This window comes from Lingula anatina, chromosome 4 (assembly GCF_051362555.1).
Source record: "Lingula anatina isolate TDL-2025a chromosome 4, LinAna3.0, whole genome shotgun sequence".
Lineage (NCBI taxonomy): Eukaryota > Metazoa > Brachiopoda > Lingulata > Lingulida > Lingulidae > Lingula > Lingula anatina.
This window is the reverse complement of record NC_141770.1, coordinates 11209487-11230395: the sequence shown is the minus strand read 5'-3', so window position 1 is coordinate 11230395 and position 20909 is coordinate 11209487. Positions and strand designations below refer to the sequence as shown.

Sequence of the window (20909 nt, the reverse complement as noted above, 5' to 3'; positions counted from 1 at the left end):
AGAACAGAATCTGAGAGGGGGGGGGGGAGACAGAATTTTTGCTCTATTTTTTCCTTAATGTTGACAAAACCACTGTTCTTGTACTTTATACCGACTACAAATGACCAAACACACCTACTGATCACAATAATGAAGAAAAAAGTTTTTCAACCCTATCTGGCCAAAATTGAAGAAAACTGCCATATCCGGACCTTATGAAAATCACTCAAAATCACCAAAAATCGACCCGTCTCCGATTTTTCCAAAAAGTGACGAAAATCAATCTACCACACCTGTCATTCATAAAAAATGTGGAAACGCGCCCGGGTCACTTCATCAAGGCCCCCAATTCTAGCTTTAAAGATGATCCAAAAATAAGCTCTGAGAACAGAATCTGAGAGGGAGACAGTTTTTGCTCTATTTCTTCCTTAATGTTGACACCACCACTATTCCAGCACTTTATTCTTACTACAAATGACCGAACACACCTACCTGACATTATAATGAAGAAAAAAATTTTTCAATCCTATCTGGCCAAAATTGAAGAAAACTGTCATATCCGGACCTTATGAAAATCACTCAAAATCACCCAGGATCGACCCATCTCCGATTTTTCTGAAATGTGACTAAAATCAATCTCCCACACCTGTCATTCATAAAAAATGTGGAAACGCGCCCGGGTCACTTTATTAAAGCCCCCAATTTCAGGTTTAAAGATTGCCAAAAAGCACTCCTGAGAACAGGATTTGGAGAGAGGTGGGGCAGGGAGAGTTTTTGCTCTATTTTTTCCTTAATGTTGACAAAACCACTGTTCTTGTACTTTATACTGACTACAAATGACCAAACACACCTACTGATCACAATAATGAAGAAAAAAGTTTTTCAACCCTATCTGGCCAAAATTGAAGAAAACTGCCATATCCGGACCTTATGAAAATCACTCAAAATCACCCAGGATCGACCCGTCTCTGATTTTTCCGAAATGTGACTGTAATCAATCTACCACACCTGTCATTCTTAAAAAATGTGGAAACGCGTCCAGGTCACTTCATTAAAGCCCCCAATTTCAGCTTTAAGGATTGCCAAAAAGCACTCCTGAGAATAGGATTTGGAGAGAGGGGGGGCAGGGAGAGTTTTTGCGCTATTTCTTCCTTAATGTTGACAAAACCACTGTTCTAGTACTTTATACTGACTACAAATGACCAAACACACCTTCTGATCACAATAATGAAGAAAAAAATTTTTTCAACCCTATCTGGCTAATCACGTATTGTTATAAACGAATGAAGTGCTGTGAAAAAAATTAGTGATTTTTCCCGTTTTTTTTTTTTTTTTTTTTTTTTTTTCTGGTATTTTTTAGTGTTGTTAGGTTTAATTTTGATATCAAGGAGCAGGCTGGGGCGTCAATTGAGGCATCAATTTTTTTGCAGGACCAGGCACAGGTACTGTGCCGTGTGAGACCGCTGGCGGAGGGAGCTTCCGACTTTGAGCAGTGCAGTGGTTTGTTTACACACAAGGGGTGTGCACGTGTTCAAGTACTGCATGACGTTATGAAAAGTACCGGTAACATTTTGACAGTATATTTTTGTGTCATTGGCAGTTATGTCAGTGAGTCTGCTGTCCATAGGGTTATGAAATATTTCACCAAATTATTTATTCATACAGTTTTGCAGGCATTTCAATGGGAAATTATTTGTCAATTGTTTTCATGATGTGTGCATATAAACGTATTACAAAATAAACTGATATTATCCAAGCCATTTGCCCATAGCTACCGGTACTTATATATAGGCCTCTCATTTCAGAATAAATCACATTTATGTGAAAGTGCTAATATTGTGCCTTAATATCGCAAATAATAATAATAATAATAATCACCGTCTGCAGCTGCCACGCCCCGTCTGTAAGCCATCTTAATTGGCCCAGTTTGAAATAACGCGGTGTCTCTGGTCAGATTCGAGATGTAAACAAACACAAATCATGGGTGAAGATAGACCATGTTTAGAGAACCTTAACAGGTAAGCGAGTTATATTCACTATGGGCAGTTTTCAAATACATGTAGGAAGGTGGCCGGGAATCCAAAATGCCTGGTAGTGAAAGGTAAGTAGCGTACGTAAGTGCTAACGTTTCCTCGTGTTACACATTCGCAGTCCCCAAGACACTCGCACTGGGTATTGCTACTACCGGCAGCTTTAGCATATGGTTACGCGCTTTCTCACCTACTGAAATATTTAATGTTTGTTGGATACTGTAACTGAAAAGCAGCTTTGTGACTCACAATTTATTCACACTTTTTTATGAAATACTGTCAACTGGTACATAATAAAATGTTTTAAATTAGATGTTCCCAACTTTCTTGAAAATATAAAAGCATCCCAGCAGGCACACAACGTTGATTCAACGTTGAATCAATGTTGAATTTATGTTGAGACGTTGATAAACGTTGAATCAATGTTGATTCAACGACCATAATTCAACGTTGACATTTCAACGTTGATTCAACGACAACAAATTCAACGTTGGCATTTCAACATTGATTCAACATTGATTCAACGACAACAAATTCAACATTGGCATTTCAACGTTGATTCAACGTTGATTCAACGACAACAAATTCAACGTTGACATTTCAACATTGATTCAACTTTGATTCAACGACAACAAATTCAAAGTTGGCATATCAACATTGATTCAAGTTTGAAGTAAGATTGAGTTGATAAACCAACAATATTTCAACTTTAATTCAACTTGCATTTTTGAATGTTGATGTTTGAGTAAGTTTTTCACCTTGATTCAACATTGATTCAATCATATTGAACTGACATTTAAATTAGTCAGTTATAATGGAAGAGTTGTCCCTCTCTCTATCTAAAAAATGTATGTGTGTGTGTGTGTGCATGTGTTCTTCATATTCTTATATCCACTGATATATTTTTGTATACCCAGAATTCTCTTTTTTAAATACATTTATATGTATTTTCTTCAGAGAAGCCAACATATAAGTTTACAACAGTTACTGCAAGTCTATTTACATAATGTAAGTAAGATATTGTGCACAAATATTTTTGCATATCTAGAATTCTCTTTTTTAAATACATCTAAATCTTTTTTTTTCTTTCCAGAAAAGCCAACATGCAAGTTAAATTGAAGGCACCTCATGATATATATATATATATATATATATATATATATATATATATTAGAGAGGATACATGAAGGAATCCATCATTCAAGTTAATTTACAACAGCTACATGCATGATTACTTCACTATTTAGATTAATGAATTTTTTTTTACAAATTTCTAAAGCAGATTGAAATTTAATTTTTATCCAGCGCCCCTTTACTAAATGACCAGTTTTCTTTTTGAATAATATATTTTATTTGCAAAAAGATTCTTCTCAGAAATAATAGAAGTTTACTTCTGTTTCCTTGGATTTTTTCCCATTAATCCTGCCTACAATACTGTGATCTTGTTTTTTACTTTATCTTTTCTTTATGTAACTGTACATCATACAATATTTTATTGTGAAATAAAAGCAGACATTTCCATTGAATGTACATTCTTTTCATTTTTTAATAGCGAAGTATTTTTTATATGGTATTTAACTTTTGAAAGACTTGTAGACACTAGTACAATTTCCCTTTAGCACCTTTTTATATATCAGCAAAAAAAAAAAAATGCTCAGGAAATATTGCAATTTTAACATTTAAATATTACATGTAGTTAATAGTCTGCAATTCAAATGTATATTTTGAAAAATTTACGCCAACAAGATATCATATAATTTTTAAAAAATAAATTACATGTCAAAAAATGTCTATGTTGATTAATCATTGTCAAGTCATGAAAATGTCTTCGTACAGCTACGTACACTACAGAATTTACAGTTGTAAAGATGCAGGAAATATCAAACAAACACTTTTACGCATCTTATTAGTTCAATAATGAGACTGATAACGTGCCTAATAATTGATGCTGATTTTCGAACTCAACCTGCATTTTAGTAAGATTGACCACTCCTGTGAGGATAATGACAATTGGCCAATCCGTTTTTATGTACAGACACAGAAACTTGCAGAACTAATGAATATTCAGGTCAAGTTCGAAAATCAGCATGATCGGGTCATTATTAGGGTAGATATGCTGTTTTTTCACTTTTTTCAACATATATGCAGCACCGATAACACGATAAGTGGAAAACCATTTTACCTTTTGGTTTGAAACTTGCAGAACTAATGAATATTCATAATATGCAGGTCAAGTTTGAAAATCAGCATCATCGGGTCATTTTTAGGGAAGTAATGCTGTTTTTTCACTTTTTTCAGCATGTATGCAACACCTTTGTGCTATATGATGGTACTGTATGGATGACAGTCTATAAAATTGTCCCTTGGGTGATCACTAATTAAATTAAGGTCTATAAAGTCACTTGCCTACTCATTAATTTTCAATTGGCCATTAAATGAGATTACATAAAACACTCCTTGAGATTTCCCTGTAAAGTCCCATAGGTTTAGCTCTCTTAACTGTGTCACAAAATTAGGATTTGGTGATAATTGTGCAGATAAATGGTGTTTAACATTGCAAATAAATTTACAACAAAAAGATTGTGTTATGCCAACATGCTATAGATGAATAACAGTGCTTTATTTTTCTCAAACTTGGTGGGGTTATTAATATCAAGTTAATACAGCTAGATTAAAAGTTTGAATAGCAGCTTTATTGGAATTTTTTACGTTTTATTAAAAAATTTTTTTTAATTATTTTTCAAACACAAGCATCTTCAAGATGTGATTTTATGCTCCCATCCACCAGAAGTGCTGTGCATTTTCTGTATTTTTGTATATTTATATAATTGTTATTTCTTCAGATTTAATTCTTAGGCATGTTAACAGTCTCATTATGGAACTAATAAGATATGTAAAAGTGTTGTTTTGACATTTTCTGCTTCTTAACAATATTGTTTGTTGATTATATAAAAATGACGGTAAACCTGTTATAATATTGTGCATTGTGTAATAAAGTATCATAAATGGAAAGGAACTCATCATTGCAGTTTGTCAGATTTAATCATTCACTATGTTCAGCATCTGCAAATGGAGCAAATTGGACATTGAAAATTGTTCTATTGCTATTTTTCCTATGTCAACAATTTTCCTAGTTGAACATTTAAAAATGACAGTTTATTGATCATTTTGTTTTAAAAAAGGTGTTGAAAATGGAAAGAAAATCATTTCAGTACAGTTATCTCTTGTTTACATTTTGGCATTTTGAAAGTGTGACTCTGAACTTCCATGGCCTTGAAGACCTTCCCAAATCACATTTTCTGAATATTCATGATACTTTTATTTTTTTATAAAAAATTTGATGGTCATTATGCTGTTAAGTATTATGTTTTATTGCATGAAAGTTGAAGAAAACCCTATTTTGGACACTGCTGCCAGGATAGCGATAAAGGGAAAACCATGTTACTTACGATACTGAAACTTAGTGAAAAGTTTCATAAGACAGAAGTGCGCAGCTTGTGTTTGAAAACCAGTGTGATTGTTTTCTGTTTTGGAGGCAATGCAGGTTTATAGAGTGCTATACTGGCATTTTCAAGTTGTGACTTATCACTCCCATCTGCCAGGAGCCCTGTACTCTTACTTTGTAACATTTTCTGTATTTTGTTAAGTTACAAGAATGATTCTTAGGATTGACATACAGCCCAAAAAAAAAAATTAATAATATATATATATATATATATATATATATATATATATATATATATATATATATATATATATATATATTTTAATGAGTTAAGCAATTTTTTTTTGTGTGTAATTTTCACTGTACCTCATTCTGGCATTTCCAAAGTTTAACTCTTATCAGCCTGACACCTTAGGGACTATTTCCAGACCCTATCACGCTAACTGTGGATCGATCTATCTCCATGGGAATTCTCGCTAAATTGCAATCAATGTAAGTGGCTTAGTTGTCTGTCACGCCTACTGAAACTGGCATGCCAGAATCCTAAGACTCTCAAACTGAAAGCAATTTAGTGAGAAACCCCTTGGAGTTGCATTGATCCTGTTAGATTGATCTAGGTATTGGAACTTAGTCTTACGCTTGATACACATTTTACTTTCATCCTAATCCAATGTTATGCAAAATAAGAATTTGATGTTGGCTATGCAGTTACAGTAAGCATAATACATTAGTTCATCAGAATTGACAGTATCCTATTTCCTGCGTTTTTATTTTCTGGTTTTTGTCTGTACATTTGACAGCTTTGCTGCCTTGTTCTTATATTGTGTTATCAGTGTTGCATTTATATTGAAAAAAGTGAAAAAACAGCATAAATTCCCTAAAAATGGCCCAATCATGCTGATTTTCGAACTTGACTGGCGTATTATGAATATTCATCAGTTCTGTAAGTTTCAAGTCAAAAGGTAAAATGGTTTTCCACTTATCGTGTTATCGGTGCTGCATATATGCTGAAAAAAGTGAAAAAACAGCATAAATTCCCTAAAAGTGACACGATCATGCTGATTTTCGAACTTGACCTGTGTATTATGAATATTCATCAGTTCTGCAAGTTTCAAGTCAAAAGGTAAAATGGTTTTCCACTTATCGTGTTATCGGTAAAAGTGCACGGCGACGGCAACGACGGCGACGACAGATGCAGATGATGGATATATGTACAGACACATCATAATAATGGTCTGCATGTAGTAGATCACACTTTTTCTGTTTATTACAGATGTGGAGTAGAGTTATTTGGGAGGAGAACAATGTGGAGGTAGAGGAGGTTATCCCTTCTCACTGGGTGGTGGACGATGAGGTTCTGTGGCCGCCTAATGTTACTAACCTTGGTGCCATGAGAGCAATTAGAGAAAGATGGGTACCTGAAAATACTTGGATCAAGTACCCTCTTGTGCGGGTAAAGAAATCATCTGGTCAGTACAGAATTCTGTTTAATCTTCACACACTACTAATGCTTTAGCTTCATAAACAATATCATTTATGTTTGCAAAAGATCTAGTTTGTGCCATTTGAAAATTTTCTCCGTTTTAATATTAAGAAAATTGCAGATTTATTACATTTCATACCTGGCAATATTAATTAGTAAAGGTAGTATACTACATGTATGCAGGGTTTTGGAATTATCCATTGGCAAAGGGACATGTTAATGAGCAGATTTCTCTCTCCTGCCTATGCCCATAGTTAGTCTACATTGACTATGAATTCAGAATATTTTCAATACTGTAAAATAATACTGCACTTTTCATTTTTATAAATAAGATTGCTTGACCAAAGCAGAAAGTTACGTTAGATACATGCATAAGATGGAACAAAAGATATGATAATAATATATTTTAATTATACAGACAACAAGAAAGATTGCGAGACAGTTAACATTACCTGCACAGAAGATACTGATGAAGAAGACTTAGGAGTTTTTAGGAAGAGAATCCCCAAGAAAAAAACCTTTGGAGCAGAATTCACCACGGGGGGCAGTAGTAGCGGTAAGAGTGCTACTAAGAAATTGCTTAATAAGAAATTCAGTATGCAATGTTAAGAAGCACCATCTTTTAAACATTTTTGCCAAAGGTAAAAGACAGAAAAACTGATGCCTCATAATGTATATTGGCATTTTAGAGGCAGCTAACATGGACAGAAGGGTTCCTCCTAGAACAATAAGCCCACCACCAAGGAGCCCAACGCCCCCTGACAGGAGCGTGCCTGTTGGTAGACGTAGCAGAAGCAGTGACCGTGTTGGTAGACGTAGCAGAAGCAGTGACAGTGTTGGTAGACGTAGCAGAAGCAGGGACCGGTTTGGTAGACGTAGCAGAAGCAGTGACCGTGTTGGTAGACGTAGCAGAAGCAGGGACCGTGTTGGTAGACGTAGCAGAAGCAGTGACCGTGTTGGTAGACGTAGCAGAAGCAGTGACCGTGTTGGTAGACGTAGCAGAAGCAGGGACCGTGTTGGTAGACGTAGCAGAAGCAGGGACCGTGTTGGTAGACGTAGCAGAAGCAGGGACCGTGTTGGTAGATGTAGCAGAAGCAGTGACCGCATGGCTCAGAGAAGCATGAGTATGAGTCGAGGGGGTCATCATAGCAGAAGTAGCCCAATACCAAGGAGATCGACATTTCCAATGTCCGAAGAGCGTATGTACTTTTTTTTTCAATTTCATGACAAAATCTGTACATGTCAACCCCCAAGAGTGAACCTTTTTTTTTTTTTTTTTTTTTTTTTTGCAGAAGGCATACGTGAAGTTGTCATTTATTATTCTCAAATTTTAGAATTAGGTTAATGCCATATATAGAACATGATATAATAATTAGGGAATATGAAACTAATCTTAACATAATGCACAGGTTCTTTCTTTGACACTAATTTTCATTTTGTTAAGTCAAAATTTAAACACTTACTTATGGAGACTTTGCAATTGGGTGAATTTGAATGAATATTTGAGACAGGCAATGACTAGAAAGGGCAAAAATAGCAATTTACCTAAGGAAAAATTTTATGAAGTTTCAGTGCCTAATTGTACCCTGTAACATAGGATGAGGACAAATTTGCTAATTCCTCAATTGTCTTTTTTGTATATGTAGTGTAAATTTTTTCCACAGGTTTTCAGAGAAGAGTATTATACATATTAGCAGAAATAAGAGATCTAATGAAGAAAAATCAATCTAATAACAACACAGAGATGAGAACAATGCAAATGCAACAACATGATACCATGGATTCCTTCAGTGAATTTGATAATGCATTGAAGGACAAAGAAGAATATGATATTTGTGTAAGTATACTACTTTTCTGTTCAAATTATGTCCATGCTATGTATCATTGATCAGGTGGACTTGATAAAAATGATGAGAATGATATGGAGTAACATCAGGATCAGTATAACTACAACTTGAAAACTACTTAAATCTTTCACTGAATTGAATCATTCTTCACTTGCTCTAATAATAATCACCACCGTCTTTGTGTTGTACTGATTTGATCCAACAAGCCAAATCTGTGAGAGGAAGATGCATTTTTTATTTTGAAAATTAGCCTCACAAATGCTTATTTGTGTACATACTTATAACAGTTAAAGTTCATCACATTTCAGTTAATTTTAGGCAGAAAATGGCAACATAATCAGTCAACTTCATGCTTGTACTTATGGTTTTTATTTGATTCAATTATTTCAAACAAGTACATGTAGCTAAAAATTTAAAAGATTTACTCTTTCAAAACTCAAATATGAAGATTTTTTCCCTTTTTTATTAGTTCATGCAATATGGATCAATGTTACATATGTATGTCTCTGTCCATCTTGTGACTGTGGGCATTTCATATATAACATCAGTACCTAAAATTACCAAAAAGAAAGCATGTTTTGCTGTTTGATGCCTGTATATTTGCAAGTTTTGTCACACAGTTTCAATAATATAATTACAAAAACTAGTTATTATTTTTATAATAATGACATTTATTTTTTCCATTTGATAGAAAGCCACAGTTGCTGCAATAGGAGGGATTAACATGTGTGATCACACTAAAAAGGCCATGCAAAGGTAGGACAAATACTAATATATATGCATTTACTTAATTTTTTCCTGTGTTTAATGTGTAAAATACATTTCATTATCTGAAACCTAGAACTCGGGTATAAGAAATGATCAAACCTTTATGAAATGATAACTAATACTTTTACACTTGACACATTTCTGTCTATGTTAGTAAATTAATTACATTAAAAAGTCGAACCTACATGTGTATAGCTACGTTATACTGGTTTGTTTGGCAGTAAAAACCTTTTTATCAGAATTTTAAAAATAAGTGCAGGTTATTATTCCAATTTTTTGGACTTTTCTTGATCAAACCAAGACATTTCTGATTTTATTCAATATATCCTTTATTAGTACCACCAGCGTGTACGCTGGCGGTACTCATGGTTTTAGTCCCAACCCGTCTCGTACAGCTCTGCCGGCTCCTGCGGCTCCGCCGGCTCCGCAGTCGGGCGCCGGAAACAAGTCACCGTTACCGCTTCTCCTCCTAGACCACAAGGACCTGTGTCCCCATCTCTTGGATTTAGGTCACATATAATCTCAACTTGAACACCCTGGTTTTTTTTTTGTCTCAGTTGGTGCATTGGCCTGGGCGTGACACTTGTTGAAACGCACCCTTGTCAAAATTTTTGAAAATTCAATGCTGAATATCTCCCAAACCAAAGGAATTATGGGAAAAATTACTATAGAAGTCTGACCGAAAGTCATATGTGGAGATTCCAAATATGCCCTTGGATTTGACTTTTGACCTTTTTTTCAAGGTCAAACAAGCTAAAATTTTCTAAAAATGGGAATTTTCTGCAAAAAAATAATTGTTTGTGCTAATTTTTGGAAACTACACAGCCCTTAGCTCTCCTGTTATAGTGAGGGGTTACCATTGGGGACTCCTTTCATCTTTGGGAGTTTGGGGTCAATCAGTGCATTTTCACGGGAGAAGTAGCCATTAGATATAAAACTGAAAACTCGCTCTAATTCTGGAACGGTAAATGCCAGAGACCTCTTGTTTATTGCATTTTGTAGACCTTGTCAAGTGCAATACTGGAGGTGGCGTCCATTTTTTTGTTTTCGATATGGTTTAGGCGTTGTGCTATATCAAAAATTACAACATCGCAATATTCAATGGGGAAAATGTGAAATACTCCAAAATTAACAGAGATACGCCCATAGTTACTATTGAACTTGAATAGGAAGTCATATACTGGTAATCTAACTGTGACCTTGAAATTGACCTTTGACCTACTTTTCATGATGAACTGCACTTTGCAAGTTTTCTGATCTTTATATCTCCAAAATTGGCAAAGATACGCCCATAGTCACTATTGAACTTGAATAGGAAGTCATATACAGGTAATCTTACTGTGACCTTGAAATTGACCTTTGACCTACTTTTCAGTACTGCACTTTGCAAGTTTTCTGATCTTTATATCTCCAAAACTGGCAAAAATACGCTCATAGTTACTATTGAACTTGAATAGGAAGTCATATACTGGCAATCTAAATATGACCCTGAAATTGACCTTTGACCTACTTTTCACCATGAACTGAACTTTGCAAATTTTCCAGCCCTTATATCTCCAAAACTGGCAAAGATACACCCATAGTTACTGTTGAACTGTAATAGGAAGCCATATACTGGCAATCTTATTGTGACCTTGAAATTGATCTTTGACCTACTTTTCACCATGAACTGAACTTTGCAAATTTTCTATCCCTTATATCTCGAAAACTGGCAGAGATACGTCCAAAGTTACTATTGAACTTGAATAGGAAGTCATACACAGGCAATCTTACTGTGACCTTGAAATTGACCTTTGACCTACTATTTATAATGGACTGCACTTTGCATGTTTCTTGGCCTTCATATCTCCATAATTCGCAAAGAAATGCCCATAGCTACTATTGAACTTATATAGGAAGTCATATACTGTGACCTTGAAATTGACCTTTGACCTACTTTTTCACCACAAACTGAACTCTGCATATTTTCTTGCCCTTCATATCTTCAAAACTAGCAGAGATCTGCTTACTGTTGTCCCCAGGTTTTCTCTTTTGTCAGCATATATGCAATACTGATAACGCATTTCAAGGAAAACCAGTAGGCCTATTGTCTAGAAAATCACAGGAGTGATCAGTGTTAGGAAAATACAGGTCAATTTGAACATCTGCTTGATTGGACCATTTTAACAGTTATGTTTTTCGATTTTTTTTTTATTTTTTTATTTTTAGAACTCTTGTTTATTGCATTTTATAGACTGGTGGTGGCGTCCATTTTTTAAATTTTTGGTGGGGGGGGGGGTTCCATATGAATGCGCTTACTCCAGCTGGTGGTACAATATCCAGAGGCGATATCGCCTCTCTGATCCTCTAGTTTTATAAATATTATTTGTAGGTGTATGACAAACAGAATCATGTCTACGATGAATTTCTCAGGAAAGAAAAATAAATTTCCTTTTGGGCACACCAACTTTTGTAGGGTGATCAAAGGTAATTAAATTAATGTTGCATTGTGTTTTACATTTACTGCTGTAATTTGTGCCCAATTTGATTTTTGTAATAAACTTATCAGCTATCTATCAGCTACAATTTGGGCACCTAAGCCTAAAAAAATAGTTCTTACATTTTGCACCCTAGTTGGAATTTAACCCCAATCTTAACCTCATTCTTAGAATCCCTCAATGAGCTATGATAGGCACACCTGCCAGCATACATTCGATACATAAATGCTTACATTTTTACTTCACTTTTTTTTCCAGATGTCATGATGTCAAAATATAGATCTACAGAGAAGGAAGTCTCTGACAGCATTGTTAAGTATCTAAAATGGGCACCAGAAAGAAAAGATGGAGGAGGAAGAAAGTAGCAATTAGGAAGTTGAACTATTATTTTGGTGAAGGACGTTGCTAGAATGCTTACAGTTATATCTCTAAACTGTGGAGTTCATCAGATTGCACTCATATCTGTCGTGTGTATAAGCACCTCATCTTCTACGTCTTGTTGCACAAAAATCGACAAACATTTATCAAAGCAACCACAACAGCCATTTCTATCTCTCTAACTTAACTGCACATGCGTCAAGATGTAAGAATCTGCTCCGAGCGCAGCCAGTAACTCACTCACTCTACAATTTGGTTCTGTTGTCATGCGTACTGTATACAGTGTTTTGACAAGATATGTTGCTTGACATTTAACTTCCATAGCCCTTTTTTGAATTTGTAGTAGTGAAAGGGACATGGGGTTTGATATGAGACATGAGGTTTTATGCTGGGGTACCATACATAATTCTTTTTTCAGAGTTTGTAGACAGCATGCAAGTTGAATTGAAACAGTTAATTACTGCATGATTAATTATTTATAATTTTGTTATAATGAACTCTCCATCATCTAAAAAACAATGTTTTTTCATTCATTATTCAAGATTTATTTAATACAGAACTATAGCGATTATGATTATTAATGATATGTTTGAATTATAATTTACTTTAAAAATGACAATGTACAGTATAATTTAGGTTAAGGTGTGCAAAAATCTCTCCCTCCCCTCCCCAATGTACATGCATACTTAATTACAATTTTTGTGTTAGTTCAGATTCGATGTGCAGCTTTGTTTTGTAAAAAAAAAAGTGTTGTTCTTAGTTTTTTTTATTTATTATTGCTATGTTGTAAACTATGTATATTTTAACTTAAATTAGCAGCATTTTTCCTTTTATGCAGTGACAAAATAAAGACATTGAAAATGCTATTTGTCTCAACTTTTATTTAATGTTAAATCAAGATATAATCAATGCTAAATCAACATATAATCAACGTTAATTGAGATTTCTAATGTTGAAACAATGTTGAACTATCAATCATGATTCAACGTTGAATTGCCAACGTTGATTCAACGTTGTGTGCCTGCTGGGATAATTAATCTAAGAGCAAAGGAAGAATTAAAATTTTTTTCATTCTAAAGTCCAAGTTATAATTACATGTAGCTAGATGATAATTATAATTATTTGATCCTCACTTTGTAGGTATGGAAATTGGATTAGCAAGCACATAAGAGCATGGGTGGCCTATCCAGTGTACATGTAGAAGGGGAAAAAGTTATAAAGATATCATTACATTCCCACGTTACAGTCTCATGCAGTGACATTGAGTCTGACAAGCATTTGTCCCATGACAGCACGGATGCAACTTGAGCCATGGGACCCAAGGAACCTCAGTCCAAATACTGCACCTGTTCCTGCTCCCACAACAGAAGAACTGCTTAAAGCCAAAAAGAGCAGGTTCCAGTAGTCTAGAAGGTTTGGTTATTATTATGCTTGGGTTGTGCAATGCCCAATACAAGAGGACATAACAAATAAGTGAAACTGTTTTGTAGTTTTTGTTTGTCATGTATGTAAGACCCCATTCCTATAGACACACCATCAGTCTGTGTGGATCAACCCAGCTCTGCGGGGACTCTTGCTAAGTGCAATCAGCTGAACAGATTGATATGCCTCCTCTTGTTTCCAACATACTCATATAGTCACCAGCTTTTTGTATTCTACTTAACAGGCATCTAAAAAAAAAACACAGTTGAATGGGAGTTTTCTTATATAAAAATAAATAACATACTGTATGCCCCGGGCTTTATAGAAATATATATGTATATTGTTACAGGCTAGGTGTCAACATGTTTTTTTTTTTTTTTTTTTTTTTTTTTTTTTTTTTTTGTAAGAGAAACCCAATGTTTTGGAATGGACAAATTTAACGGAAAAAATACGGCAGGGTTATTTTGCACTCGATGTCAAGCTCCAGGATCATTACAAGGCTTTCATTATTTGATACAAACAATACCAATGCATCCAAGTAATGATTAGGATAGTTTATTATACTGTATGCCTTATGAAATTTTCTGAAATTCATTTTCCTTTTTTATTTTTATTTTATTTATTTATTTATTTATTTATTTATTTATTTATTTATTTTTTGTTTTGTTTTGTTTCGGAATGGACATTTCAACGGAAATACCATCATGCCATTAAAGGACTTTTTTCTGGGATACTTCTCATACCTGCTAATATTCAATTTTTTTTGCTTCTACCATGCTATTGAGTGTTTTATAATCCAAAAAAAATGCTATGCCAAACACTGCTTTAGTTTATTTCAGATTGCTTTTTGTTTCATATGACTAAAACGGGAAAACTTTTTGGTAATTTTTCTGACTATGCTTTAGCATAACTTTGGACTCGGTGGTGATATTTAGTTTCTGTTTTCAGTGTTTACTTACACCATTCTCTAACAAAGTGATATAAGAATTCTTTGATCGTGTGTATGTAATTTGTTTATTAGCAATATGTGGGCAAATCTGAAAAGTGCCCAGGATTGTAAAAATGTAATTACGAGATGGGACCAGAAATCGAAACCCGCCACTGTGTATTACAGGTAAAATGTGAAAAACGGACTTATAAAGGAAATAGAACTGAGGTCGTATCCAGTTACAAATACTTAGGAATCCTGTTCACCCTTCGATTAGCATGGTCTAGAACACAGGAACGCCTATCATTACAAGCGACAAAGGCATCTAACGGAATATTCCGTTGTCAAAAATACTTATGATATTATGACCATCAAGAAGCCTCTAAACTGTTTGATGCAACTGTTAAACTACTTTTAATATACCTTGTATGCAGCAGAACCATGGTGATTTCAACAGTGCACAAAAGTCGAACAAATCCATGCCCGTTTTTGCAAAAGACTGGCTTCCTTAAAACAAAATGTGACAGATTTTCTAGCATTAAGCGAATTTGGTAGAGTTCCTCTTTATGTGTCATACATGACTAAAATGTATTGAATATTGGGTCAAGTTTATTAAGAACTAGAATAGCAGACTGTGCACAACAAACTTTATTCGCTGACATTAATGTATCGTAATGTATCAGTAATAAACTCTACAAAATCGTTTTGAATAGCGATACTGAGCGATACCTTTCATTTCCTTAAACTTAAAAACTTATTACCTTTAATTTCTAAACAAAGAAAGATGATTTCAAATTATTGTTGCTCAAGTCATAAGCTCATGATCGAAAGAGGCCGTTATACAAAAATCGACAGAGATCAAAGTTTTGCCCGCTATATTATAATATATTTTACGCATTTTCTGAATTCTCTCTCTTTCTCTCTCCCTTTCTTGAAATATCACAAAGGAGGGGAAATAAATAAAGCACTTAACTGAAAAAATAATCTGAGGTCGACAGATCATCAGCAGGGAAATGAGATTAATTAAACCAGAGGGCCGTTCCACAACGGCCGATCGTTACGTTCAGGAACTAGAATTTTTTTACTCACATTGTTTAAATACGTTGTATAAACGCACTAAACAGGATAAAGTCAAAAGTCAAGCCCAATAAAATCTTGCAGATAGATATTGAATATGCGTCCAATTAAACGCGGGTCGTTCAACACTGCGCAACATGACACATTGTTGATTGTCCATGTTAATATGTAGTTTGTTGTTAAAAATAGTGGGAAAATTAAACCTATTAAAAATGAGCCCTAGTTAACAGTCATCTGAGAAAGCCCGTTTTTCAGTACATGTGATTTGTATTAAGTGAGCTAGACTACGTGTAATAAGCTTGTTTGCGATATAGATATTTGTTCTAAAATCACTGTTGCTTTTGTCATTACTCATTATTTGTTCATCTTTCCTTCGGCTACTACGTACATGTTGCGTGATGCCAATAGTATTTTATGTAAATTGTTACAGGAATTTCAAAATTTTATTTTTGGTTTTGTTGCAAGCTTTGCTTTATGAAAATGTTAAGTCGTTGGATTTTCTGCCAAATTTCTTTCTCCTTTCTTATTTTATTCATTTACTATAAATACTTTATGCAAAAAGAAAAAAATACACCAGTTCTTTTTGACATGGAAATAGGCAGAGTGAATTGTTGAACATGCTCAAATAATTAATTTTCTGTTTAATCAGCAAATTACATGAAAAAACAGCTGACAGTTCGCCACGGAAGACGGGTTTTTACACAAGTGTTAAAAACATCAATCATTTGACCACCAATTAGTTAAACTGAGTACAGTATACATTTCATTTTAATAAAAGGAGTGATAGTTTGGGGAAAAACTTACTTGATCTCCACTAAAGCAATCGCCAGGGTGTTTCTGACAGCAGTTGGCATACATGTAGGCCTGCAATTTGTACAGATTCACCCAGTATGGTACAACAGCTGCTGACAATCCCCGCTTAAGCATCATTTTACAGACCTTTAAGTGAAGAATAGAAAGGAAATATTATTGACGACGCATACATCATCATGATAACGTGCAATAAATTGTTGTGAAATCGTTCTCTTATCCTAAACTATACCGGATTTTATCTAAAATTGCAAACTGTAATTTGTCCGGACCCAGGAGAGCCTGCATTCGTTTCCGCGGCTTTCCGTTTCTGGGGCATGTTTTTAAGTCAACGAAGTTACCGCGGAGTCGCAGAAACTTCGTAGGCATGCTTTAAATCAATTGGAAACATTTTAGCTTGTCACGGAGAGGGCCAGATTGCATGCAATGTATAGATCTTCAATTAAAATAGATAGCCCGGGGACCGTACAAATGTTTTTCATCTCGTGCAACACTATTCCCCGACCGTATGAGCATCATTCACTTTAATAATATTTGAGTTGTTATTTTTATCGTCATTGTTATTTTCAATTTTTGATTTGATATAAACTGTTGTCCTTAAGAAATAGGGTCTATGGTGACAAATAGGTCTATGCAGCCAGGGTTATGGTTTTGTCACAATAATAAAATAATATTCTGTAGATTCGCCGTTCTTTGAGACCGATTTCCACAACTACCCCTTCAATAAAAATGTGCCATGCACTGTACCAGTTGTAATTTGCATAACAATAAGTCATGCATCGCAGTGCGAGCTGTGCTTCTGGCTGGTAACCTGACAGCTGGGCCCTGTAACAAGATGACCTGCAAGATGATGTGTGGTTGAAGCTCGGACCCATTGTGTACATGTTTGGTGGAACCACGGTTGAAGAAAATGTTTTGTGAGTAAAGTATCGTCTACTAGCGTTTACAAGTGGAAAGAAATTAAATGATCCAATAATGTAGTACGTGTACAGTGCATACGTAAATGCACTGGTTTCCTAAGTTGTCGCCCTTAAATATTACAATGTAGGTAACCGTACTGTAGCTGCACTCGGTCAAGAAACTCACACTGATTGATTTGGTTTATTCAATTTATTCCCAAAAACCAACCGTTAAACTGAAAGAAAAGAAATAAAATAATAAGTAGGCCTCCCGGTAAAAGGAACAAAAGTGTAACGTAAAATGTACATGTATAAATATTGGACACAAATTAGAAATACAAGAAAAATAACCTAAAAATGAAACTGAAAATTACACGAAGTACATAGGAATGAGTAAGAAAAAAGATAGACAGAAACGCTGTTAAGACCCAAAGCCGTAAGCCTTAAAATAGACTACAGTACCTGTCCACTGACTGAGTGAGCTAATATCGTTGTAAAAGGATAGACAGAAACGTTGCAAGGACCTAAAGTCAAAGAGGTTTACGTTTGAAATAAATTACCTTATCCTCCTACTAAGTGAGCTAATATCTTTAGAAATTTCCCTGTCCCGTTCTGTGGTTGATATTAAAGCGAAAAAGAAGCAAGAGAGGAAGCCGTATATATACAGTGGAATGAGAACTGTTTAGTGCATTATGTGGCAGAGGCATGTGACGGCGCGGTTAGGTATGTGCGGTGGCCTGTAACGTTATAATTAGTAGAGCGAGAGAAAGCAAAGGAAGCCAAACGTGAAAGAAAGGAAAATGCAGTTCGTGTGAATAATATATAAACTAGAAAAGCACTCCGAGAGCGCAGACCTCTGCCAAGGCAGCATTTTTTTTATTATTATCGATTATTGATTGATTATAGATCCGGATCACCACCATAAACTAATCATATCTTTCTTGGCCAACCTCTGACAGTTCCTGAAAAATTAATCAAAATCGGTCCATAACTTTTTGAATTATGTTCATGACAGACAAACAGGGGCGAAAACATAACCTCCTTGGCGGAGATAATAAAGGACATACTGTAAAAGAAAAAAAAATAATGATAATAAATAAATAAATGACCCCCATAAATGAAAACAAATAAAGAGTGTTACGGGCAGTTACACATAGGCCTACCGCAGGTAAGGCCTCAAGTCGCCCGGTGTTGTAGTTGTTGACTGTAGTTGTCATAAATATACACACCCAGTCAGAACTTGTCCCCCCCCCCTCCCCCGACGCACCTTGTAGTGTATGGTTTCCCTTTATGTATAATAAGGTTACATATAGCATGTGACGCAGAAAACTGAGGCAAGTGTACGGTAGTGTCAGGATAATTTACATACATCTTCCCTGCTGTGATTTTAGTTTAATATTGCTGGTGTGTGTAATGCATTTAATTTGTAAGATTTATGGAATGGTTTGAATAAACTCTTTTAAAATTAATGCGTTTTTTTTTTCAATTTTCTTATCTCAGTTCAAATTGCATTGCATTGGGATATCATTTTAATATCGTAATTAACACATTATTTTGATTTTTCAGAACTGTCAACTCTGCGGTGAGCCTGCAAAATGCACGTGCATCTGACTGATAGAATCCTCCAAAGCCTCAGATTTTGGAACCTTGCACAGGCACACACGCACGCACTGACGTGCTCGAACCAACACGCAGCGCACATGTAATATGGCGAAAATGGTACACGTTTTTTGTTGTGAATGTCAAAAATTTTAGGACTACACCATGTGCATATCAGATTTGAACATATTTTAATGTTTTTCAAAAATGTGGTCGATCATGTTCCCTTTTCAAGTTATACTCAGTTATTGAGCATTTTTAATTTTAAATTATACGTTAATTGGGATGCATCTGATTCTATTTGAAACTCATCAGTCTTTCTCCAATTTTATTATTGTGCAATGACGTATTATTTAAGGGTTTAAAATGCCACAATACATTTTTAAAGCATTTGTGTATCACAACATTCAAACTTGAAGGTGAAAGTAACATTTCCACAACGTTGCAGGTTGAAGTTCGGGTAATTAATTAATTTACTTTGTTTACATTAATTTGATTTGCATTGTAGGAGTCATTTCTATTTTAAAATTTGTATGTGTTCTGTGCCTGATCCTGTGAATGGCGATCTAAGACATAAAAGCCAAAGTAATATTAATTACAGTCTTCTCTATCTTAAATATATTTCGTTCCTTCAAATTGAAACAAAAAGAAAAATTGAATTTGTACAAATAAGTGTTGCAATTAACCATTTTTGTGCTGAAATCAAGATTAGAATTATGCAGTGTAGTATGTCACAAAATTGATATAAATTCTGGATCTGCCAATTTAAAGATGTATCATGTCTGCTCAAATAAAAAAGCATGCCGCCCCTTGGTCTATCCTGTATACAGCAATAAATGTATACACAATATACAGTACTAATGATATTTTTTAATGTCCATGGAAAAGCCGACATATTTTTTCCTTGAATTTTAAATTTAGCTCAACACCCTTTTTAAATTTAATATTGGATTCTTTAAGTATAAAGCGTGAATGCTGGTATTGAAATTCCAGTACAAATAGAGAAAGTATTAGGAACAAGTTCCAATGCAAGTCCAAACCACATTTCCCAAATGTCAATAATTCATATTTTTTAAAATTATTTGCCTAGAGTTTGACTAGAGTCTAAGTGTGCATATATTTATCTTTATAACAGTTCCTCACCATGATTTTCTGTCGCAAAAGATGTTCTAAATAAATAAATAAATAAATATCACACTAGAATGACTTTGTTTTATAGTTTCGTAGGAGTCTGGTTTGTATGATTGCATAGATGTGGGTGACATGAGAGGAATCCTTTTTTAAGTGTGACAAATGGGTCAAGTCCATTTGATTTGAGGGGTGACAGGTGGGGCGAGTCCATTCCATTTGAGGGGTGACAGGTGGGGCGAGTCCATTCCATTTGAGGGGTGACAGGTGGGGCGAGTCCATTTCGTCAGAGGGGTGACAGGTGGGGCGAGTCCATTTCGTCAGAGGGGTGACAGGTGGGGCGAGTCCATTTCGTCAGAGGGGTGACAGGTGGGGCGAGTCCATTTCGTCAGAGGGGTGACAGGTGGGGCGAGTCCATTTCGTCAGAGGGGGTGACAGGTGGGGCGAGTCCATTTCGTCAGAGGGGGTGACAGGTGGGGCGAGTCCATTTCGTCAGAGGGGTGACAGGTGGGGCGAGTCCATTTCGTCAGAGGGGTGACAGGTGGGGCGAGTCCATTTCATTTGAGGGGTGACAGGTGGGGCGAGTCCATTCAATTTGAGGGGTGACAGGTGGGGCGAGTCCATTTCATTTGAGGGGTG

General features: G+C 35.2%; 1 protein-coding gene and 1 long non-coding RNA gene across 2 annotated transcripts; both read left to right on the top strand.

Moving 5' to 3' along the window:
- The first annotated feature begins 2373 nt into the window (after positions 1-2373).
- LOC147762277 (uncharacterized) lies at positions 2374-3535 on the top strand. The gene is made up of 2 exons (XR_015333742.1): positions 2374-2682; positions 3103-3535. It is a non-coding gene; the product is annotated as an uncharacterized LOC147762277 (long non-coding RNA).
- Positions 3536-6727: 3192 nt separating this feature from the next.
- LOC106168648 (uncharacterized) lies at positions 6728-19303 on the top strand. The gene is made up of 8 exons (XM_087010774.1): positions 6728-6923; positions 7356-7493; positions 7627-8136; positions 8602-8774; positions 9476-9540; positions 11924-12018; positions 12288-13820; positions 19110-19303. Exons 1-7 carry the CDS (start codon positions 6728-6730, stop codon positions 12392-12394), a joined length of 1284 nt encoding a protein of 427 aa, XP_086866900.1. The 3' UTR covers positions 12395-13820; positions 19110-19303.
- Positions 19304-20909: the final 1606 nt, after the last annotated feature.

Bases quoted from the DNA above. Each gene is read 5' to 3' on its own strand.
- LOC106168648 (XM_087010774.1), top strand. From the start codon at position 6,728: ATGTGGAGTAGAGTTATTTGGGAGGAGAACAATGTGGAGGTAGAGGAG. The intron at 8,775-9,475 runs GTAAGTATACTA...TCCATTTGATAG, and splicing joins AAGAAGAATATGATATTTGT to AAAGCCACAGTTGCTGCAAT. The intron at 12,019-12,287 runs GTAATTAAATTA...TTTTTTTTCCAG, and splicing joins CTTTTGTAGGGTGATCAAAG to ATGTCATGATGTCAAAATAT.